Source organism: Phoenix dactylifera, unplaced genomic scaffold (assembly GCF_009389715.1).
Source record: "Phoenix dactylifera cultivar Barhee BC4 unplaced genomic scaffold, palm_55x_up_171113_PBpolish2nd_filt_p 000481F, whole genome shotgun sequence".
Lineage (NCBI taxonomy): Eukaryota > Viridiplantae > Streptophyta > Magnoliopsida > Arecales > Arecaceae > Phoenix > Phoenix dactylifera.
Window position 1 is genome coordinate 278691 of NW_024067902.1, and position 25692 is coordinate 304382.

Here is a 25692-nt window from a genome sequence, read left to right on the forward strand (position 1 = left end):
AAAACACCTTATGAACTTTGGAAAAACAGAAAACCAAAAGTCAATTACTTTCATGTTTTCTGATGTAGGTGTTTTGTTCATAATAATGGGAAAGATAATCTAGGTAAATTTGACTCTAAATCTGATGAGGGAATATTCTTAGGTTACTCTACAACTAGTAAAGCCTATAGAGTCTTTAATAAAAGAACGTTAGTTATAGAAGAATCTATACATGTTGTATTTGATGACTCTAGTGATTTTTCCTCTAGTAAGAAAGTTAATTTTGATGATGATGTTGAAATTCTTGAAGAAAAGATAGATGAAATGGCATTACAAGATGATAATCAAAAGTTGAGTGAAGGAGCATCATCAAGCCAAGAGGCTATTGTGGATCATGGGCTAACTAAAGCTTGGAGGTATGCTCACGGGCATCCTAAGGAACTAATTCTAGATGATCCATCTCAACCGGTTAGGACTAGAGCATCCCTTAGAAATTTAAATAACCATCTAGCTTTTGTCTCACACTTTGAGCCCAAACATAGAGAAGAAGCCGAAAATGATGTAAATTGGATAAATGCAATGCAAGAAGAATTAAACCAATTTACTAGAAATAAGGTATGGAATCTAGTAGAGAGACCTTCTGAATATCCAATTATAGGTACTAAATGGATTTATAAAAATAAACTTGATGAAAATAGAATTGTTATAAGGAATAAGGCTAGACTAGTAGCAAAGGGTTATAATCAAGAAGAAGGTATAGATTTTGATGAAACCTTTGCTCCAGTAGCTAGACTTGAGGCCATTAGATTATTATTAGCGTATGCATGCTCTAAGGACTTCAAACTATTTCAAATGGATGTAAAAAGTGCATTTTTAAATGGGTATATTAATGAGGAGGTATATGTAGAACAACCTCCTGGTTTTGAAAATCATCAATACCCTAATCATGTATATAAACTGAACAAAGCACTTTATGGTTTAAAACAAGCACCTAGAGCATGGTATGAGAGGCTTAGCAAATTCCTATTAGAACATAAATTCTCTAGGGGAAATGTAGATACAACACTGTTTCTGAAAAAGCAAAACAAAGATATGTTATTAGTACAGATTTATGTTGATGATATCATTTTCGGTGCTACTAACAATCGCCTCTGCGAAGAATTTGCTGATTTAATGCAGAGTGAATTTGAGATGAGCATGATGGGAGAGCTGAACTACTTCCTCGGGCTTCAAATCAAACAGTCTGAAGGAGGCATCTTCATCAATCAAGCCAAATATATCAAGGAGATGCTCAAGAAGTTTGATATGGAGGGAAACAAGTCAATCAGCACCCCCATGAGCTCATCATGCAAATTAGACCAAGATGAATCAGGTAAATCTGTAGATCAGAAACTGTATAGAGGTATGATAGGATCCTTATTGTATCTTACTGCAAGTAGACCTGATATTATGTTTAGCGTTTGCATGTGTGCTAGATATCAGGCTAATCCTAAAGAATCACATCTAGTTGCAGTTAAGAGAATTTTTAAATACTTAATAGGAACTAAGAATATAGAATTATGGTACTCTAAAGAATCTAGCCTAAACTTAATAGGATACACAGATTCAGACTTCGCTGGATGTAAGCTTGATAGAAAAAGTACCAGCGGGTCTTGTCAATTTCTAGGAGAAAACCTTATCTCATGGTTTAGCAAGAAACAAAACTCGGTTGCATTGTCTACTGCTGAAGCTGAATATGTTGCAGCCGGGAGTTGTTGTGCTCAAATCTTGTGGATTAAACAACAACTAGAAGATTATGGCATTAAACAAGATAAAATTTCCATTAATTGTGATAATACAAGTGCCATTAATCTAACTAAAAATCCAATTCAGCATTCAAGAACTAAACACATTGAGATAAGACATCACTTCATAAGAGATCATGTATTGAATGGTGATGTGACACTCCAATTTGTTTGTACTGATGATCAATTAGCAGATATTTTTACAAAACCCCTAAGTGAAGAGAGGTTTAGTGTGCTTAGGAGGGGATTAGGAGTGATTGATCCATCCTAGTGGTAGTTTCCACTAGATTCATTGATTTTAATGATTAGATTGTGGTTAAAATAGAGTTTCTTTTCACTGATCATCAAATCAGATCATACTTTAGTGTTTTTCCCTCATTTGGCACGAATGTAGCATGATTTTTAGGTGCGTGCCAAAGTTAGAGACGACTCGAGTAAGTTTCAGAGTCGGCTCCTGAGGGAGAGTCGACTCGCGCATTTGCGGGAGTCGACTCGCAGAGATGGCAGCTGAGGGGGAGTCGACTCACATATAGTCGGGAGTCGACTCGAGGTCTACAGGCGCATAAGGAGAGTTGACTCGCGCATATTCTGGAGTCGACTCGAGGTCGAGTCGACTCGCGACTCAGTGGAGTCGACTCGCAGTCGGGATCCGACTTTTTAACCCTAACTTTGTCGTTTCGAAAACACTTCTTTCTCAAGCTGCCACTGTTCACAAGCCCTAGAGCCGACTCCTAGGTCGTCCCCAAGGCTTTTTCCGTCGACCCTTCACCGTCCCCTAGGGTTTTCCTCCCTTTCTAGGTCATCCCCGGTCGTCCCCAAGACTTTCCCGTCGGTTCTTCACCGTTCATTAGGTTTTCCTCCCATTTTAGGTCATTATGCCGCGTAAGACCGTAGTCCGGAAGAGGTCCCGACCCGAGGCCGGTCCCGAGCGGCGCTCCAAGGCTCGGCACGATCCCGTGAGGCCACAACCTCCGGCTCGTTCCCCGCCTAGGGCGGTTCCCGCGAGGCCATTAGCCGGGAAGGCCGTCACCACCGGGAGATATGTCGACTTCGACTATCTCTCCCGGGAAGGGTTCACTATAGGTGATAGACTCAGGGCCCAGGGCTTAGAGTACTTCCTCACCTTAGATCTCCCCACATATCCAGGGCTCATTAGAGAGTTCTACGGTACCGTCCATCGGGGAGATGGGGGTATCGAGGGCACAGTAGCCGGTGTCCCTCTGTTCGTTACGGAGGATCTTATTGCCCACATCCTCCACCTTCCACTAGTAGGGGTGGCTCCCACACACCCTGAGGACAGGGTTGAGGCCCTTACGGCCGTTCTAGGGCATCCACCCCAGTCACCCATAGACGAGGTATCCGCTAGCTCACTACCAATTGAGATGCGGATCCTCTTGAGTATATTGTCTAGGTCCATCTTCCCTAAGACCGGGAGATTTGACTTTGTATCTGAGAGAGACCTAGCTCTCATGTTCTATATGCTTCATGACACCCCAATCAACTTCCCCAAACTCATATATCGATACATGTGTGAGCCCCTAGACAGACCTAGGCTCACCCTACCCTACGGCATGGTCTTCACATTATTATTTAGGGAGTACGAGATTCCTATCCCTGAGGGGGAACCCTTTCGCGCATTGCGATGGACTGATCGCACGCGTGCAGGGACCCTACACAGGATGGGGTTTCGGAAGAGAGAGGGGATTTGGGTTAGGAAGTCATCCATCACCACACAGACCACCAGACCTTCCCCCAGTCCTGAGCCCGATTCTGACTTTCCTGACGTACCAGACTTTCCACCCACTTCTGCTCCTACCACTTCCGCCGGACCCTCCTCCTCGGCTCCACCACCCATGGAGGTCCGCATTGATCCTGAGCAGCTCCGGGAGCTGCGGCAGGAGATAGTCCGAGATCTGAGGGATGAGTTGCTTCGGGAGCTCCGAGGTTCGATGCCTACTCCCTCTCCTGTGCCCACATCTTCCGCGTTGGTTCCTTCCCTGACAGCCGTGACTGACATGACGGCTGAGGTGCGGCAAGAGATATACAACATGAGGACCTTGATGCAGGCCCAGTTCCATAGCATGGGTGAGGTCACGAGCACCACTCGACAGATGCGGGATGACATCGGCCGTGACATGTCCACCACTACCGCGGGGGCCGAGCGCTTGTCGAATGTGCTCATCGACAAGCTGGACGGACTGCAGAAGTCGGTGCTCGAGCTGGATATGACACAGAGCAGGGCCATCCAGGCCATCATTCGCCAGCTCGAGAACGTCACCAATGCGGTCCAATCACTCGTGGAGCGCATGCCTCGAGGAGACACATCCTCGAGAGGAGGAGCCACATCCTCGAGAGGAGGAGATACATCCTCGAGAGGAGGAGCTACATCCTCGAGGAGACCATAGCTACTTTTTGTGTTTTATTTTGACATGTATTGTTTTGCTTTACTTATTGTATTCTGAAATGTACTTACATACAAATTAATACAATGAGTAGCTGCATTTTTCTTCAATACTGTGCCTTTTGATCTATGTTTGATTGTGTGTTCTGATTACCTCCTTTTTGATATGATGACAAAAAGGGGGAGAAATATGTATAAAATATGTAAAAGGGGGAGAAATATGCATAAAATATGTAAAAGGAATCAATAGAAATCAATAAAAAGATAAACTCTTAAAACACACAAATTTGTTCTAAGTGGATTCGGTACCTCGAGGCTCATTATCTCTCTTTTGGGGCTCCTAATGGAGTAATCTCCAGAATCTATTCAAGGGATATTCGGAGATTAGCTGAATCCTACTCAAGAACAAATTGACAGATTTTTCCTCTAAAAACCAAAATTTCAGTTCAAAAACTTCAAAGCATTAAAAGGAAATTCAAAGAATCAAAACAAAGTAGAATGCATATGTTGAGGGGGAGAATCTGAAATTTTAACAAAGCTAAATCATTAAAGATATATAAGCCAAACAATTGATTGCATAATATGAAGGCTTATATAATTCCAAATGAAAGGAGGAGCTTTAACTCGGAAATTTACTGTTTCACTCCTTTCAAGCTTGGATAAATTGAATTACCAGACATTTGAATTCATTTATGGATTTTATTTCATTGTTTATTGTGCAATTCACTTTACATATACTCAATGTTTTGTCATCATCAAAAAGAGAGAGATTGTGGAGTGATTGATTAAAACCCTATTTGATTTTGATGAGCTCAAAGCATTTGAGTATATTTCTTGTTTACTAATGAATTCAATTAAGTATTTTCAGTGAAAATCTTCTCTAAGTGTCTCTAGACTTGGTTCATAGTATTTTGGATAAGTTAAGAAGTCAGCTTGAACCAAAGTCTGAGACTCGAGTCGACTCCAGAGTATCACGAGTCGACTCCAAGCGTATCAAGTTCACTGGCACGGGCTCGAGTCGACTCCGGATCGGTACGAGTCGACTCCGACTGAGAACAGACAGACGAACAGAAAGCTTCAATTCAAAACCTGTCAGCGAGTCGACTCCCGAAGTGCACGAGTCGACTCCAATGTTTACCGAGTCGACTCCGGAGAAGTATGAGTCGACTCCAAGGAGTCACAGGCAGAAAAGTCAGAGAGCAGTTTTCGGGTCTGAGATTCGAGTCGACTCCAGTGGAACGCGAGTCGACTCCGATGGTTGGCAAGTCGACTCCAAAGAAAGTGAGAGTCGACTCTCAGAGGAACACAAGAAAAAAGACAGAAAGCATTTTTCGGACTCTGAGATTCGAGTCGACTCCCGCAATACGCGAGTCGACTCCGAGACTCCGCGACCACAAAGAAGACAGAAGACCAAGTTACTGCCTCTGAGATTCGAGTCGACTCCCAGACAGCTAGAGTCGACTCCAAGGCAGCTTCACATCAAAAAGGCAGAAGACCAAATTTCGGAAACTGAGAGCCGAGTCGACTCCGAGGAAGTTCGAGTCGACTCCAAGACTGGACGAGCCAAAAAGACAGAAGATAGGGAGTTCGGGCTCCGAGCGCCGAGTCGACTCCCAGGATTGACGAGTCGACTCGAGTGGACCAAATTCAAAAATAAATCCACGGACTCCATGGGATGAGCCGACTCCGAGAAAGCCAAGTCAGCTCCAAAAGTTGGCGAGACGACTCTGGGTCAAGACGAGTCGACTCCCAGTCGCGAAGGCAACTTTAATTCAAATCTGGAACAGTTGCCGAGTCGACTCCGAAAAAGTATGAGTCGACTCCCGCTACAGACGAGTCGACTCCTGATCGCGCGAGTCGACTCCAACCCACCAACGGACACATTGTCAGGCTGTGCAGAGTGTGCAGAACGGGCAGAAAAAGGTGTCTAACGGCTAGTTTCCGTGGGGGTTGGTTTAAATAGCCACAGAAGACTGTAGCAAAGTAGAGAACAACCATTCCACTCCAAGTATTCAAGCATTCAATCTCTGCAACCTGTTCTTCAACGAAAAAAGAGGGAAGAGCTGCATTAACTGCATCCACCTACATCTTCCCATCAATTAAAGAATCCTCCTCCTGCATTCAAGTCGACTACACATTCAAGAGGAGACCCGAAGTTTAAGAAGCCATTCCTCTTCTCCAACTTAAAAGCGTTTGAGGGCTTCTAAACTCTTTTCAGATTATATTGTTTTCCATCTGCTTTTGAGAAGCTTAGTTTTCTGTTTGTCTATATTATTTACAACTTGTATCTGCTTGGTTCAATCGGGGGATTGAATCAAGGGTATTGAGGTTGGTTGGTGAGCCGAGTGTAAAACCAACGTGTGTAAGGGTTCGATTGTGATCCCGGAAAAACAATCGGGGTGGTTCTAGTCGGTGAGCCTGGAAAAACCGACCGAGTTTGTTGTGAGCTCGTAAAACAACAAGTTTGGTTGTGAGCTTGGAAAACAACCGGTTGTAATCCAAGGGGGTTATAGTGAATTCCCAAGTGAGACTTGGGGAGTGGACGTAGGAGCAAGGGTTAGCTCCGAACCACTATAAAACTTGGTGTTTGTGATTGATTGTCTCTCTTCTTCTTCCTCTCATATCACTCACAGCACATAGCAATTAATTAAACAACTTGCAATAGTTTTAATTAGTCATTCACAACGTTTTAAATAGCTAAATTATTTTAAAACCCAATTCACCCCCCCTCTTGGGTTGTCTATCTGGGCAACAACTGATATTTTTTTGTTACTTTCTTAAATAAACTCTCTTAACTAATAAATCTAAATTTTGATGTTTAAATATAATTTTAATCTTGAATTTACCAATCAACCAAAATTTCAATATATTGGTCCAAAAATATCATGGAGATCTTAAAAATTCTTGCTTTGCTCAAAACTTCCCTACGATTTATATGGATCGAGATAAATCAAGAAGTCGGTTCATTTAGGTCTTGGCCACTAACTCAGATAATGGATGTATTAAGATTTGAAATCTGTGCCTGTCAATACTAACTAATGCATAACCGATATGTAGAGATTTAAAATTTAATAACCAATCAATTTTTGATAAGTAATTAGGTGTAGTACTTGTTGGTTGTTGATTGTGTTAAATGATGTTAAGGCATTGGCTTGCTAGGTAATATGGTCCATCCAAACTCTTTTAACAACAACAAAATTGAGACCATGATCTTGTTATAAAATTGTGATGTTAATTATTAATTAAGGCTATCAAACAAACTAAGTAGCTCAAGCTCTGCTAAAGCTCAACTTGAGAAAAACTCAAATCAAGCTCCAAAACTAAATAAATAAAGCTTGAACTAGAAAAAACAGGTTCGAACTTAATTTCAAATCAAAGACTAGAATATATTTGTGTTATATAGATAATGAACTATTAGATCATGATTTAGTTAATGTATTTTATTTATTTTTGAGTCAGCTAAATGTTATATAGGCTTGAAATCAAACTAGAGTCCAACTACATATCAAGCTCGAACAGAACTAGATTCAAGTTTGAATTGATTTCAGCTCAATAGGATTATCAAGTTGCTCAACTATGCTTATGTTCAGTGTTTGAAGTTAAGTTCAATTTGAGATCGAAATAATGATAAACAAATCAAACTTGATCTCAAAATTCAAACTCAAAATTAATTTCAAATCAAGTTTGATTAGAGCCAAGCTCGATCAAACTTGGCTTGATTGTACCCCTGCCTCCGAGTCCATGGTATCTTGATTATTAATTTCAAGATTGCTCAACATCAAAGTGTCAACAAATCTAAATTATATCTAAGCAAAAAGAATATAATTTGCAAGAGAGCGGGTAAGCAAGCAAGCTTACAGATTCCAAAGGTATGTGAGATTTTGAAGCTCCTCTGGTATTGGACCAACCACATCCAAAGCATATACTTTCCTGAAGAAACCAAAAGCTTCAGTATGAAATTACAAAATAACTGCTCGATTGACCATCTAATATTGTACTTCTTGATACATGCCTCCTCTCACCAGTACCCTATACTGCTATATATCATATTTTTGTTTTTACTTTTTTTTTGTGCGTGCATGTACATATGTATCCACATGCATGTATGTGCATCCGTATGTGCTCGTACCTTCTCATGTAAGTGTGTGTGTGCATATATATGCGCATGCATGTACTTGAACATATACATATGTGAATCAAAGGGCACAACCATTTGTAGATCTCAATTATCACATGCCGATACTAAGTAGCCTAAAAAATTATCATAAAAGAAATATAGGTTATCTGGATTTACGGTCTCTGGTATTCGGTGGGATAGAGAGACAGTATAAAAGAAATAAGATGCAAGTGATGAATTGTCAAATAAGATGGCAAGCATCCTAGGTATGCTTGCTGTGCCCTAGAAATAGTTAACAGGGGCTCTCATTTAGGAGCAGCATACAGGAATCCATATGGCTTTTTTCTCTTGCTCGAGCCAAGAGAAGACCACAATCAAACCTACTAGTGCTGAATCTGTTACAGTCTCGTCCAGGTGATTACTAGATATAAGTTTAACCAGCCAAATCAAGAGCCCAAATAGCGTGTGAAACTTAATCAAATCAATACACAAGAAAGTTAATCCAATTTACTTTTTTTATGTGAGTGAAATAAATTTAATCACCTGAGCTTTCTTTTCTCTCTTTACTTTTTCATTTTTTCACATTTTATCTCACTAACCTTAGAATGTCAATCAAATAAATAATTCTAATCCATTGTTATTTGATGAGAAAATGGTTATTAATCAAATTAATATATTATTCTCCTAGTTAACTACTCGGCATCCAAATGTAGCCTTGAGATCCCGATCGATGATATGGCAGGCTATATTTGCATTACCCACACAAATACGATAAATGACACACACAGCAAGGGCGGTCCTATAGTGCCATATTCTCTAACCTATAAGTTGCATCTTTTGCAAAAAAAAAAAAAAAAAAAAACCTTTTTTTTTCGTATGAATCCACTGTTGAATCATCCACTCATTATTTTGACATATGTGAAGATGGATGGACGATAAAGTTTAAAGCGCTTTGAAATCTCTAGGGTGGGCGATCCAACGGTGAACTCTTGCAAAAGGTACATTACTAGTAAGCCCCTTCAGCCATCAAAACCAATTCAAAACCCTCCTTTGATCGTAAGGTAAATGGATTTATAGACAAAAAAATAAAACAAAAAACAAAACAAAAAAAAGTAGAGCATTATTATAGTGCCAATTGCCCTGATGACACCAATCCGCATGCTAGCTTGCAACAAACATTTTGATAACAAAATTAAGTTTCCTAACTTTATAATTATTTTCAAAACTTTATTGATAAAAAAATATTATTGATTCCTCTAAAATATTCAAAATTAAGTAAGAGGGCCATACAATTGGGTGATGTGGCATGTGGTCTTGCTATCGTTGCTGCAGTCACATTTGATGAAAGGGTTGAAATCCTTGTTGTCGAAGTTGGTGGAGTCGATGGCGGCTCCACTGCACGGCTCGCCGCTGATGTTCCAAGCCGCCGCCGCCGGCTTTCCCCACCTCCCCAAAATCGCATTCAACGCTCGCACTGCATCCACCTCGCTCACATTAGCGAAAAAACATACGACAAACCTAACGTGCGCCGTCGTTTGTGGAGACTTTTTTAACATGACAGCACCACAAAATCACATGATTTGAATTTCCAAAATATATCAAGGATTAGAAGTTGGTGCTTTTGGGACCCACTTTGGGTTTTTAAGTATGAACAATTATTGATGCCATCCGCACAAGAGAACAAAGCCCTCCAAGTTGAATGCCGCCTAGCAAAACAAAGAAGGAATCCACTTGATAGGTGACATGGCACATCTAGCTACAGTGACAACTAAGATTTTATTACTTTAAGGATGTTGAGATATATATATATATATATATATATATATATATATATATATATATATATATATATATGTATATATATATATATAAAATATATATATGTATATATATATATATAAAATATATATATATGTATATATATATATATATGTATATATATGTATATGTATATATATGTATATGTATATGTATATGTGTATATATATATATATGTATATGTGTATATATATGTATATGTATATGTATATGTGTATATATATATATATGTATATGTGTATATATATGTATATGTATATATATATATATGTATATGTATATATATATATGTATATGTATATATATATATGTATATATTTTACGACAGCTACTCATACCATTCTAATATGAGGGCAGCCAGCAGAACCAAAAAAAAAAAGAAAAGATAAAAAAGAGGTGCAGGAATGGCCACCTATGGCTTGGAAGGATGTTGATATTTTAGAACCAAGTATTTAAGTAGTCTTGCTTAGGGTTGCAATGCTCATGTTGACATGGATGGGAGTGGAAAGAAATTTTCAAAGTCTAATTACTCCATTAAGTGTATATTTTAGTTATGCACCCTATGATATATAATTAATTTATAAGGGGAATATTGTTGTGCCAACAAACTTGGCACTCTTCTCGAGGAGGAAAATGGGCAAATGTCATGGTCAAATTACATCAGGCATTGAAGGGGCAGCAGTAGGTAGAATTTTCATTGGAGGTTGGAAAATTAGTTTTCGTTTAGTTTTATTTTCAGAAAGGTAAGTTGTTGTTTTCTTAAGTTATCTTCCTCGTGGCATTGTTAGCACCATAGATCTCCCATTCATTACTACCCACCCACACACACTTTAAGCTTGTTCCTTCTAATCCTTTCTAGCCTCAGTAGGTATATCTAAAATTCAAAGGTTGTTGATGGTGTCATAATTACATATAAACTATATAAAAAAATGGATGTTTATGCAGCCTAGAGAAAGTAGTTACCACATACATTTTTATGGGCTTGCTCCTTTTGGTTTTATGAATAGATGGCACCAGTGAAGGGCAAAAAAATGGAATTTTATTCAAGGTGTTAGAATTGTTCCCTTAAATCAGATAGCATATTGTAAGGTTAACACAGGAGTGAGAACATACACACACAAATACAGAGAGAGAGAGAGAGAGAGAGAGAGAGAGAGAGAGAGAGAGAGCTTTAGTCTAATCATAGTTTCTTAGAGAAATCTAATGAAATCATCTGATATCGATCAATTGCTTTCTTCAACAATCAATAAATTCTGTTTTTATTTTTGAGTGTCTCTATAATCATCTTTTCCCTTCAGAAGTTTAAATTTATTAGAAGGCAGAGAATCTACAAGATGAAGAAAAGTTCTGTAAGAAGAATGTTTCCTTGGAAGGCAAACATACCTTCAGATGGATCTGTCTTAGCTTGAGCTGTGGCTCTCTCCGCAAAGAGCAACAAAGAGAGGATGAAGAACAACCGAAAGGCTTGCGACTGGGTGTTGGTTGGAGATCTTGACACCACCATCTTCCCTCCCTTTGATGGAGAAAACTCAACCTAACCCCTGCAGAGGCTCTTGCTGGCATCATGTCCTGTTTCTTATAAGAAGGTGGGGGAAAGGTTCTACCTCTCTTAATTTACAACTTGTTTGGGAGATGCAAGTGGAGCCATATTTTTTAAGCACACCGATGAAGAGTGGTCGGTTTTGTTTGTATCAAGTGCATTCAGATCCATGGTCCCAAGCAGGAGTGCTGATTATATTGAAGGGTTCCATGCTGCAAGTGGCTTGTGTATGGGACCAGGGTTGTAAATGTCACGCCCCCGCCTCTGCGAGGCACGTGAGGCACCCAGTGCCCACGTGGGGGCCACATGAGGAGGGAACACGGGGCTCCCCTGCCAGATATTGTCCGGTTCTGGAGCTTCACGCAAGCGTCCTTCACCACTCCCCGGTTTTGTTTTCCATCCAAAACGCGTCTGCAGGATTAGGAGACACCCGCCTCATATGCCCAGGCTCTGGAACGAGTCTTTCCGATGTGGGACTATTGGGCCTCACACCCTTTCCACCATCGGACAAGAGCCGTCCTCGGCTCTGATACCAAATGTCACGCCCCCGCCTCTGCGAGGCACGTGAGGCACCCAGTGCCCACGTGGGGGCCACATGAGGAGGGAACACGGGGCTCCCCTGCCAGATATTGTCCGGTTCTGGAGCTTCACGCAAGCGTCCTTCACCCCTCCCCGGTTTTGTTTTCCACCCAAAACGCGTCTGCAGGATTAGGAGACACCCGCCTCATATGCCCAGGCTCTGGAACGAGTCTTTCCGATGTGAACTTATGTGGACTAGAGGACGAGCTACCGACATGGGAGGAATTCAAGAAGATGTTTTATGACCAGTATTTTCCTGAGTCAGTCAGAATATTTAAAAAAAATGAATTTTTATCTCTGAGGCAGACAGATGATATGACTGTGCTAGAATATGCCAACAAATTTACTAAGCTGGGCCGGTTCTGCCCTCAGATGATAGAGATTGAGAGAAGCAAGGCTAATAGATTTGAGCAAGGCTTGAGGGATGAAATTCGATCCCGGTTGTCAGTTCTGATTTTTACCAGCTACGGAGAGGCCCTGGAGAGAGCACTGAAGGTAGAAGCAGATCAGAAGAAATCAGAGAAGGAAAGAGGTGAGCAGAAAAGGGCCGAGACATCAAGGAATCTAATGAACCGACCAAGAAACTTTGAAGGCCCTCCTAACAAGAAGAAGAAATTTAAGGCTTGTTATTACTGTGACAAAATGCATTCTGGTCCTTGCTTGAAGAGGATGGGAGCCTGTTTTATATGTGGGCAGCCAGGACACATAGCCAGAGATTGCCCGAACAAAAAGAAAGTTGAATCTGGACCTTCTAGACCAACTGATCAGATGCAGAGAGGAGCTGCACGGGTGTACGCACTGACACAACAGGATGCTAGTGCCAGTGACAGAGTTGTGGCAGGTATGATTCCCATCAACTCTGTTGATGCTTCAGTACTATTTGATTCTGGCGCTATACATTCCTTTATATCCTCCAAGTTCTCTACATCCTTGCATCTTATGCCTGATAAGTTAGATGAGCCTTTACTTGTTGCTACCCCTCTCAAGAAGACAGTAGTGGTGGATTCTGTTCATAAAAACTGCATAATTCAGATAAAGGACAGAAAATTTTTGGCTGACTTAGTACTGTTAGACATGTATGATTTTGATGTCATCCTTGGTATGAATTGGTTGTCTGAATATCATGCTCACATTGATTGCTTTGGCAAGAGGGTAGTGTTTCAGATATCTGGTGAACAGGAAATCTTCTATCAGGGTGATGCACCCACTAAGAATCCCTCTTTGCACATTATCTCTGCAATGAGTGCAAGGAAGGCCCTCAGAAAGGGGTGTCAGGCCTACCTAGCTTGTGTGGTAGACACTACAAAAGAAACAAGGCTAGAGGATATCCCTGTTGTGAGAGAGTATCCAGAAGTATTCCCTGATGATCTACCTGGATTACCTCCTGATCGAGAGATTGATTTTCGGATCGATCTCTTACCCGGTGTTGGGCCTATCTCGAAGGCTCCTTATCGGATGGCCCCGGCAGAGCTGAGAGAGTTGAAGGTTTAGCTACAGGAACTTCTAGAGAAGAAATTCATCCGCCCGAGTGTTTCACCATGGGGAGCTCCTGTACTATTTGTCAAGAAGAAGGATGGAAGTATGCGGCTGTGTATTGATTACCGGGAGTTGAACAAGGTGACAGTGAAGAACAAATACCCTCTGCCCCGGATTGATGATTTATTTGATCAGCTACAAGGTGCCCAAGTCTTCTCAAGATAGATCTGCGATCTGGGTATCATCAATTGAAAATCCTAGCAGATGATGTGCCGAAGACTGCATTTCGAACCAGGTATGGGCACTATGAATTTTTAGTTATGCCATTTGGACTAACCAATGCGCCAGCTGCTTTTATGGATCTGATGAACAGGATCTTTAAGCAGTATTTGGATCAGTTTGTTATTGTTTTCATTGATGATATACTGATCTATTCTAAGAGCAAAGAAGAACATGAAGATCACTTGAGAGTGGTATTACAGATTCTTCAGGAGAATAGATTATATGCCAAACTGAGCAAATGTGATTTCTGGCTGGATAGTATTGCATTTCTTGGTCATGTAATCTCTAAAGAAGGGGTATCAGTAGACCCAAAGAAAATAGAAGCAGTGGTGGATTGGCCTCGTCCTACTAATGTCACTGAAATCAGAAGCTTCTTGGGTTTGGCTGGTTATTATAGAAGATTTGTGGAAGGATTCTCTCGGATCGCTACTCCTTTGACTCGTTTGACCCAGAAACGAGCAAAGTTTGTATGGAGTGAAGATTGTGAGCAAAGTTTTCAAGAGCTAAAGCAAAGGCTGGTATCTGCTCCTATTCTTACTTTGCCAACCAGTACTGGAGGTTTCATCATCTATAGTGATGCCTCTAAGAAAGGATTAGGCTGTGTACTAATGCAGAATGATAAAGTAGTAGCCTATGCCTCTAGACAGCTGAAGCCATATGAGCAGAACTATCTGACACATGATTTGGAGTTGGCAGCAGTGGTTTTTGCTCTGAAGATTTGGCGACATTATCTATATGGTGAGCCTTGTGAGGTTTTTACTGATCACAAAAGCCTAAAGTATATATTTACTCAGAAGGAATTAAACATGAGGCAAAGAAGATGGCTTGAGCTACTAAAAGATTATGATCTAAGCATCAAATATCATCCGGGAAAGGCTAATGTTGTGGCAGATGCTCTTAGTGGGAAGTCAGCAGTGGGCTCCATATCTTTGCTTACCACTCAGAAGCAGATTTTGAAAGATCTTGATATGATGCAGATTGAGGTGATTACCAAGGGTGCTGGAAGTATGTTGGCTAGTTTGTTGGTGCAACCTACCTTGATAGAAAGAATAAAAGCTGCTCAACAGACAGATGCACGTTTATGTCAGCTTAGAAATGATGTGGAGAGAGGGTTACGACCCGAACTCCGAATACACCCAGATGGTACTCTGCGTTTTGGCAGTAGATTATGTGTGCCCAGGGATGCTGATCTAAAAAGAGAGATTCTGGAGGAAGCTCATCAGTCTCGTTTCTCTATTCATCCCGGCAGCACTAAAATGTATAGAGATTTACGGAAACATTTCTGGTGGAACGGCATGAAGAGAGAGATAGCAGAATTTGTAGCTCGGTGTTTGGTATGTCAGCAAGTAAAAGCTGAGCATCAGAGGCCGGCTGGTTTGCTAGAACCACTAGAGATTCCAGAGTGGAAATGGGAGCACATTACTATGGATTTTGTTACTGGGCTTCCGAGGACAGTAAGGAGGAATGATGCAGTATGGGTAATTGTTGATCGCCTCACGAAGTCAGCTCACTTTTTACCCTTTAGGGTTGGCACTTCACTTGATAGGCTGGCTCGGAGGTATATTGATGATATTGTGCGCTTACATGGGGTACCAGTAAGCATTGCATCTGATCGGGACCCCTGCTTTGTATCTGGATTTTGGAGAAGCTTTCAGACTGCTATGGGCACTGATCTGAGACTCAGCACTGCTTATCACCCTCAGACTGATGGTCAGTCAGAGAGGACGATCCAGACCCTGGAGGATATGCTGCGGACTAGTACTGTTGATCTGGGAGGTTGTTGGGATGATCATTGTTGCCCAGATAGACAACCCAAGAGGGGGGGGGGGTGAATTGGGTTTCTAAATTAACTTAGCTAATTAAAACTTTGTGGATGATTAACTAAATACTATAGCCAGTTATTTAATTAAGGCTAAGTGCTGTGAGTAATGTGTGGGGAAGAAGATGAGAGACAATGCACTACAAACACAAAGTTTTATAGTGGTTCGGAGCTAACCCTTGCTCCTACGTCCACTCCCCAAGTCTCACTTGGAAATTTCACTATAACCCCCTTGGATTACAGCCGGTTGTTTTGCAAGCTCACAACCGAACTTGTTGTTTTACGAGCTCACAACGAACTCGGTCGGTTTTCCCAGGCTCACCGACTAGAACCAACCCCGATTGTTTTCCCGGGCTCACAATCAAACCCTTACACTCGTTGGTTTTAAACCGGCTCACCAACCAACCTTAATCCCCTTGATTCAATCCCCCGATTGAATCAAGTAAATACACGAGATAGAAGAAAACAGAAAATAGCTTCTCAAAAAGCAGATTTAAAACAATATAATCGTAAAGGAGTTAGAAGCCCTCAAACGCTTTTAAGATGGTGAAGAGGTGTGGCTTCTGGAACTCCGGTCTCCTCTTGAAAGAGTGATCGACTTGAAAGCAGGAGGAGGAAGCTTTGAATGCTGGGAAGATGTTGGTGGAGCAGTAAATGCAGATCTTCCCTTTTTCTCGTTGAAGAGCACTTAGAGAGCTTGAAGACTTGAATGCTAGGAGTGGAATGTGTGTTCTCTACCTTGCTACAGTCTTCTGTGGCTATTTAAGCCAACCCCCACGGAAACTAGCCGTTACTCTGCTTTTTCTGGCCGTTCTGCACACTCTGCGCAGCCTGACAATGTGACCGTTGGTGGGTTGGAGTCGACTCGCGCGATCAGGAGTCGACTCGGCTGTAGCAGGAGTCGACTCGAGCTTTTCCGGAGTCGACTCGGCAACTGTTCCCAGTTTGAATTAAAGTTGCCGTCTTGACTGGGAGTCGACTCGTCTTGACCCGGAGTCGACTCGCCAACTTCTGGCGCTGACCTGGCAATTTTGGAGTCGGCTCATTCTCTGTAGTCCGTGGATCCAAATTTGAATTTTGTCCACTCGAGTCGACTCGACTGTCCTGGGAGTCGACTCGAATCTCAGAGCCCGAACTCCCGATTCTCTGTCTTTTGGCTCATCCAGTCTTGGAGTCGACTCGAACTTCCTTGGAGTCGACTCGGCTCTCAGTTTCCGAAAGTTGGTCTTCTGCCTTTTGACGTGAAGCTTGTCTTGGAGTCGACTCGAGCTGTCTGGGAGTCGACTCGAATCTCAGAGGCAGTAACATGGTCTTCTGTCTGTCGATGGTCGCACAGTCTCGGAGTCGACTCGCGTACAGCGGGAGTCGACTCGAATCTCAGAGTCCATAAAACGCTCTCTGACTTTTTCTTTATGTACCGCTGGGAGTCGACTCGCGTTCCACTGGAGTCGACTCGAATCTCAGAGTCCATAAAACGCTCTCTGACTTTTTCTGTGTGTACCGCTGGGAGTCGACTCGCATTCCACTGGAGTCGACTCGAATCTCAGACCTGAAAAACTGCTCTTCTGTCCTTCTGTCTGTTTTCAGTCGGAGTCGACTCGTACTGATCAGGAGTCGACTCGAGCTCGTGCCAGTGACCTTGATACGCTTGGAGTCGACTCGTGAAACTCGGGAGTCGACTCGTATCTCAGACATTGGTTCATGCAGACTTCTTAACTTATCCAAAATGCTATGAACCAAGTCTAGAGACACTTGGACAGGATTTTCACTGAAACACTCAATTGAATTCATTAGTAATCACAAGATATACTCAAATGCTTTGAGCTCATCAAAATCAAACGGGGTTTTAATCGATCACTCCACAATCTCCCCCTTTTTGATGATGACAAAACTTTGAGTATATGTAAAATGAGTTGCTCAGTAAATAATGAAATAAACTCCATAAATGAATTCAAATGTCTGATAATTTAATTTATCCAAGTTTGAAAGGAGTGAAACATTAAATTTCGGAGTTAAAGTTCTCCCTTTCATTTGGAATTATATAAGCCTTCATATTCTGCAATCAATTGTTTGGCTTATATGACATTAATGATTTAGCTTGATTAAAATTCAGATTCTCCCCCTCAACATATGCATTCAACTATGTTTTGATTTTCTGAATTTCCTTTTAATGCTTTGAAATTTTTGAACTAAAATTTTTGTTTTTAGAGGAAAAATCTGTCAATTTGTTCTTGAGTAGGATTCAGCTAATCTCCGAATATCCCTTGAATAGATTCTGGAGATTACTCCATTAGGAGCCCCAAAAGAGAGATAATGAGCCTCGAGGTACGGAATCCACTTAGAACAAATTTATGTGTGTTTTTAAGAGTTTATCGTTTTATTTATTTCCATTGATTTCTTTTACATATTTTTTAATATTTCTCCCCTTTTACATATTTTATACTTACACATTTCTCCCCCTTTTTGTCATCATACCAAAAAGGAGGTAATCACACACAATCAATGGCACAAATGGCACAGTCAATCATCAAATGGCACAGAAATGAAGATAAGATGTCTACTCATTGTATTGATATGAAGGTGAATACATTTGAGCATACAATAGGTAAAGCAAGAACAATACAAAAGAAGACAAAACACAACTCAAAATCATCTATGACCTCCTCGAGGATGTGCCTCCCCCTCTCGAGGATACATCTCCTCCTCTGGAGGATGTGGCTCCCCCTCTCGAGGATACATCTCCTCCTCTGGAGGATGTAGCTCCCCCTCTCGAGGATACATCTCCTCCTCTGGAGGATGTAGCTCCTCCTCTCGAGGATGTGACTCCTCCTCTCAATCGGCTCTGCTCCATGAGGAGGGCGACTGCCTCTGTAACATGGCCCAGCTGCGTGATAATAGACGTGGTGGCTCTGCTATGTGTAGTGGAGAGCTCAGTCACCGACGTCTGAAGCCCAGTCACCGAGGTCTGAAGTGCGTCCAGCTTGTCGATGAGCACATTCGACAAGCGCTCGGCCCCCTCGGTGGTGGTGTGCATGTCACGGCGGATGTCATCCCGCATCCTCCTCGTGGTGCTCGTGACCTCGCTCATGCTGTGGAACTGGGCCTGCACCAGGGTCCTAATGTTGTAGATCTCCTGCCGCACCTCAGCCGTCATGTCTGTCACGGCTGTCAAGGATGGGACCAATGCTGAGGATGGAGTGGGTGCAGGAGTGGGAGCTGGCACGGAACCTCGGAGCTCCCGGAGCAGCTCGTCCCTCAAATCTCGGACGATCTCCTGCCGCAGCTCCCGGAGCTGCTCTGGATCAATACGGACCTCCATAGATGGTGGAGCTGAGGAGGAAGGTCCGGCAGAGGTGGTAGGAGCAGGAGGAGTGGATGGAAGGTCTGGATAGTCTGGGAACTCTGGGTAGTCAGAATCTGGCTCAGGACTGGGTGATGGTCTGGTGGTCTGAGCGGTGAGAGTGGACTTCCTAACCCAGATCCCTTCTCTCTTCCGAAATCCCATCCTGTGCATGGTCCCCGTACCCAAGCGATCAGTCCATCGCAAGGCACGAGAGGGTTCCTTCTCAGGAATGGAAATTTCGTACTGCCTAAAGAGAAGAGTGAATATCATTCCGCATGGGAGGGAGAGCCTAGGTCTATCCAGGGGCTCACACATATACCTATAAATGAGCTTGGGGAAGTTGACCGGGGTGTCCTGAAGAATGTAAGACATAATAGCTAGGTCCCTCTCATTCACAAAATCAAATCTCCCTGTCTTAGGGAAGATGGACCTGGACAAAATGCTCAAAAGGATTCTCACTTCAATAGGAAGTGAGCTAGCAGATACCTCATCTAGGGGAGACTGAGGTGGATGCCCTAAGACGATCGTAAGGGCCTCAAATCTATCCTCAGGATGTGCAGGAGCCACCCCTACTAATGGAAGGTGGAGGATATGGGCAATGAGGTCCTCTGTGACACGCAATGGGACACCTAATACCGTGCCCTCAATACCTCCATCTCCCCGATGGACGGTACTGTAGAACTCTTGAACTAGGCCAGGATAGGTGGGAAGGTCCAAGGTGAGGAAGTACTCTAGACCCTGGGCTCTAAGCCTATCGCCTATGGTGAATCCTTCCCGGGAGAGATAGTCGAAAGTGACATACCTCCCGGAGGTGACGGCCTTCCCAGCCAACGGCCTAACATGAACCACCCTAGGCGGGGAACGATCCGGAGGAGGTTGCCTTGCGGGATCGTGCCGCGCCTTGGAGCGCCGCTCGGGACCGGCCACGGGACGGGACCTCTTTCTAACAACTCCCTTGCGAGGCATCTTGACCTAAACGAGATGAAAACCTAGAGAACGAAGAAGGATCGATAGAGGAAGCTCGGGACTGACCTGAAAAGACCTAGGAACGGACGGAAACTCAATGTCCGGCGAAGAATCGACGGAAAAGGGCTTGGAGACGATCGAGGATGACCTAGGAGTCGGCTCTAGGGCTTTGTGAACAGTGGCGGCTTGAGAAAAAGTGTTTGCGAAACGACAAACCTAGGGTTAAAAAGTCGGATCCCGACTGCGTGTCGACTCCCCTGGATCGCGAGTCGACTCGACCTCGAGTCGACTCCAGAAAATGCGCGAGTCGACTCTCCTTATGCGCCTGTAGACTTCGAGTCGACTCCCGACAATGTGCGAGTCGACTCCCCCTCAGCTGCCAACTTTGCGAGTCGACTCCCCCAAATGCGCGAGTCGACTCCCCCTTAGGAGCCGGCTCTGAAACTTACTCGAGTCGTCTCTAACCTTGGCACGCACTTAAAAATCATGCTATAACCGTGCCAAATGAGGGAAAATCACCTAGTTGGGATCTGATTTGATGATCATTGAATAGAAACTCTATTTTAACCTCATTTTAACCATCAAAATCAATTAATCTAGTGGAAACTTCCACTAGGATGGGTCAATCACTCCTAATCCCCTCCTAAGTACACTGAACCTCTCTTCACTTAGGGGTTTTGTGAAAATATCTGCTAATTGATTATCAGTACAAACAAATTGGAGAGTCACATCACCATTCAATACATGATCTCTTATGAAGTGATGTCTTATCTCAATGTGTTTAGTTCTTGAGTGTTGAATTAGATTTTTAGTTAGGTTTATGGCACTTGTATTATCACAATTAATGGGGATTTTATCTTGTTTAATGCCATAATCTTCTAATTGTTGTTTAATCCACAAGATTTCAGCACAACAACTCCCGGCTGCAACATATTCAGCTTCTGCAGTGGATAATGCAACCGAGTTTTGTTTCTTGCTAAACCATGAGATTAGGTTTTCTCCTAGAAATTGACAAGACCCGCTGGTACTTTTTCTATCAAGCTTACATCCAGCGAAGTCTGAATCTGTGTACCCTATTAAGTTTAGGCTAGATTCTTTAGAGTACCACAGCCCTATGTTCTTAGTTCCTATTAAGTATTTAAAGATTCTCTTAACTGCAGCTAGGTGTGATTCTTTAGGATTAGCCTGATATCTAGCACACATGCACACACTAAACATAATATCAGGCCTACTTGCAGTAAGATACAGTAAAGAACCTATCATACCTCTATAAAGTTTTTGATCTACAGATTTACCTGATTCATCTTGGTCTAACTTACATGATGAGCTCATGGGGGTGCTGATTGACTTGTTTCCCTCCATATCAAACTTCTTGAGCATCTCCTTGATATATTTGGCTTGATTGATGAAGATGCCTCCTTCAGATTGTTTGATTTGAAGCCCGAGGAAGTAGTTCAGCTCTCCCATCATGCTCATCTCAAACTCACTCTGCATCAAATCAGCAAATTCCTCGCAAAGGCGATTGTTAGTAGCACCGAAAATGATATCATCAACATAAATCTGTACTAATAACATATCCTTATTTTTCTTTTTCAGAAATAATGTTGTATCTACATTTCTCCTAGAGAATTCATGTTCTAATAGAAATTTACTAAGTCTCTCATACCATGCTCTAGGTGCTTGTTTTAGTCCATAAAGTGCTTTGTTCAGTTTATACACATGATTGGGGTATTGATGATTTTCAAAACCAGGAGGTTGTTCCACATATACCTCCTCATTAATAAACCCATTTAGAAAAGCACTTTTTACATCCATTTGATATAGCTTGAAGTCCTTAGAGCATGCATAAGTCTAATAGCCTCAAGTCTAGCTACGGGAGCAAAGGTTTCATCAAAGTCTACACCTTCTTCTTGATTATAACCCTTTGCTACTAGTCTAGCCTTATTCCTTATAACAATTCCATTTTCATCTAGCTTATTTTTATATATCCATTTTGTACCTATAATTGGATATTCAGAAGGTCTCTGTACTAGATCCCACACTTTGTTTCTAGTAAATTGGTTTAGTTCTTCTTGCATTGCATTTATCCAATTTACATCATTTTCGGCTTCTTCTATATGTTTGGGCTCAAAGTGTGAAACAAAAGCTAGATGGTTATTCAAATTTCTAAGGGATGCTCTAGTCCTAACGGGTTGGGATGGATCATCTAGAATTAGTTCCTTAGGATGCCCATGAGCATACCTCCAAGCTTTAGTTAGCCCATGATCCACTATAGGCTCTTGGTTTGATGATTCTCCTTCAATCAACTTTTGATTATCATCTTGTAATCCCATCTCATCTATCTTTTCTTCAAGTATTTCAATATCATCATCAAAATTAACCTTCTTACTAGATGAGATGTCACTAGAGTCATCAAAAACAACATGTATAGATTCTTCTATAACTAGGATTCTTTTATTAAAGATTCTATAGGCTTTACTAGTTGTAGAATAACCTAGGGATATTCCTTCATCAGATTTTGGATCAAATTTCCCTAGATTATCTTTCCCATTATTATGTACAAAACACCTACATCCGAAAACATGAAAATAGTTAACCTTTGGTTTTCTGTTTTTCCACAGTTCATATGGTGTTTTCTTTATGATGGGTCTTAATAGAACTCTATTTAATACATGGCAAGAAGTATTAATGGCTTCTCCCCAAAAGTACTTAGGGAGGTTACTTTCACATAACATCGTTCTAGCCATTTCCTCTAGGGTTCTATTTTTCCTTTCCACAACTCCATTTTGTTGTGGTGTCCTAGGTGCTGAGAAATTATGGGTTATCCCCTTTTTACTACAAAATTCATCAAATAATTGATTTTCGAATTCGGTACCATGGTCACTTCTAATAGCTATAACTGAGGACTCTCTAGCATTTGTTACTTCCTTATGGAACTTCTTAAACATAGAAAATGCTTGATCCTTATGCGCTAGAAACATGACCCATGTGTACCTAGAGTAATCATCTACTATAACTAGACCATATTTATTTCCACCTAGGCTTGTTGTTCTAGTTGGACCAAATAGGTCCATGTGTAGTAATTCTAGAGGCCTAGAAGTAGAGACACATTTTATGGATTTAAAAGAGTTTCTAGATTGTTTGCCAAATTGACATGCTTCACATATTTTGTTCTTTTCAAATTTTAATTTTGGCAAACCTATCACGGAGTCTCTTTTAACTAGTTTAGTTATTGTGTCCATGCTTGCATGACCTAACTTACGGTGCCATAACCAACTAGCATCATTTTCTTTAGTTTCATTAACAACTAAACATTGGTTATGTTTTGTAAGGTCTTCTAGATCTACCACATATACATTTCCACGTCTCATCCCTTTAAAAACTAAACTATTATCATTAGGATTTGTTATAATACATAGTGATGGTTTAAACATAACATCATATCCTTTATCACATAATTGACTAATGCTTAACAAGTTATGCTTAAGACCATCAACATATCTAACATTATCTATAAAGATAGAAGGGGTGATTTGAACTTTACCAATACCAATGATGTGACCTTGGTTGTTGTCTCCAAAAGTCACAGCACCTCCCTTCTTAGCTTCAAGGGTGAAAAATTGATCTTTATCACCCGTCATGTGCCTTGAACAGCCACTATCCAAATACCAGCAGTTTTTGTTGACCTTGGCTGCAAGACACTCCTACACAAGCAAATCATGTCATCTTAGATACCCAAGTTTTCTTGGGTCCTTCATGGTTAGTCAAGTTGGTTCCTTTTGGAACCCATACCCTTTTATTTTTTCTTTTAGTTTTACTTTTCCTAAAATTACATGCATTTGCTTTATGTCCTACTATTCCACAACAAAAGCAAGTTATTTTCTCAATTTTAGTTTCCCCAGCTTTAACAAAGAAGTTACTAAGAAGTTTTTGCTTATTCCTTGGTTTATACCCTAAACCCGCTTTATTAAATACGGCTCGTTGATTATTAAGTATCATGTTTAACTTTTCAGAACTATATGTGAATTTTTCAACTAAGGGTTTGTATTTGTTTAGTTCTTTAGTTAATGTCTGATTTTCGGTTTTTAGATCATTTAGCTCTTTAGTTAGATCCTTGTTTAAGACTTGTTTATGGTTTTTGAGATCTGAAAATTCCTTTGTTAGTTTCTCAATATCTTTCGTTAAGGTGTTAGTCTTCCTAATTAGGAGTTGGTTGCTTGTCTTAAGTTCTAGATTTTCTTTGGTGAGATTATCTTTATCCTTAATTAATGAATCATGCTTATGAATATAACTTTGGTTAGTTACTTTTAGTTCTCTGTTTTTAACATTTATATTCTTATACTCAATCATTAATCCATTGAACGCATCATAAAGTTCATCAAATGTAAAATCAAAATGCGTATCGGAAATTACCTCATTTTCGTTGGCCATGAAACAGAAATTGGCCTTCTCTTCTTGTTCTTCATCCGATGATGAAGATGATGCGTCGGAGTCCGATAGGGTAGTGACAAGTGCCTTCTTCTTCTTGTACTTATTCCCCTTCTTCAGTAAGGGGCACTCTGCTCTTATGTGTCCCGGCTTCTTGCACTCGTAACACCCAATCCCCTCATTTTCCCTTTTCTTACCTTTGTCTCTGCGGTAGGAATTTGAGGGACCTCTCCTTTGATGATACGTCTTCTTGTGATTGATAAACTTCTTGAACTTGCGCACAAGAAGTGCCTCACCACCATCTTCCTCATCTTCTTCCTCTTCACTGCTGCTGCTGCAAGACAGGTCCTTGTTAGAAGAAGTAGATTTTAAAGCTATTACCTTTTTCTTATGGGAGGACTCTTCCTCGTTGTGTTGTTTCATGGTAAGCTCATGCGTCATCAGGGATCCAAGGAGCTCTTCAAGTTGAAGCTTGTTCAAGTCTTTAGCTTCTTGGATCGCCGTCACCTTGGCTTCCCACGACCTTGGTAGACACCGAAGGATTTTCCTGACAAGTTCACTGTTAGTATAGTTCTTGCCAAGGCTTTTTAGGCCATTGACAATATCAGTAAACCTAGTGAACATGCTTGTGATTGTTTCATTTGAATCCATTTTAAATAGTTCATATTTATGAACCAAGATGTTTATTTTGGATTCCTTGACTTGATTCGTGCCCTCATGGGTCACTTCAAGTCTGTCCCAAATTTCTTTTGCAGAATTACAAGTTGAAACTCTATTGAATTCATTACGGTCTAAGGCACAATAAAACACATTCATTGCTTTAGAGTTTAGTTGTGCCTTCCTCATGTCATGTTCATCCCAATCCGTTTCTAGTTTGGGTACCTTAACACCCTCTACATATGTGGATGGGATGTATGGGCCATTCACTACAATGGTCCACATCTCATAGTCTTGGGCTTGGATGAATATTCTCATCCTAGCCTTCCAGTATGAGTAGTCGGATCCATTGAAGAAAGGAGGTCTTTAGGTGGACTGACCCTCAATGTGAGAAGATCCAAATGGGGTTGTCATTTTGATCTTTTAACTCTTGAGTGGAAGAGTTTTTGGCTCTGATACCACTTGTTGCCCAGATAGACAACCCAAGAGGGGGGGGGGGTGAA

At 41.5% G+C, this 25692-nt stretch overlaps 1 protein-coding gene and 1 pseudogene across 1 annotated transcript in view; one reads left to right on the forward strand and one right to left on the reverse strand.

The window, feature by feature from the left end:
- LOC120106161 overlaps positions 1-11885 on the reverse strand; it is a 46481-nt pseudogene extending 34596 nt beyond the window's left edge.
- A 636-nt stretch (positions 11886-12521) lies between these two features.
- The window catches only part of LOC120106162, a 28629-nt gene continuing 15458 nt past the window's right edge, over positions 12522-25692 (forward strand). Inside the window, exon 1 of the mRNA XM_039119060.1 lies at positions 12522-13059. Within this exon, the coding sequence (XP_038974988.1) occupies positions 12534-13059 (526 nt within the window). The 5' untranslated portion in view covers positions 12522-12533. The remainder of the gene's footprint in view (positions 13060-25692) is intronic.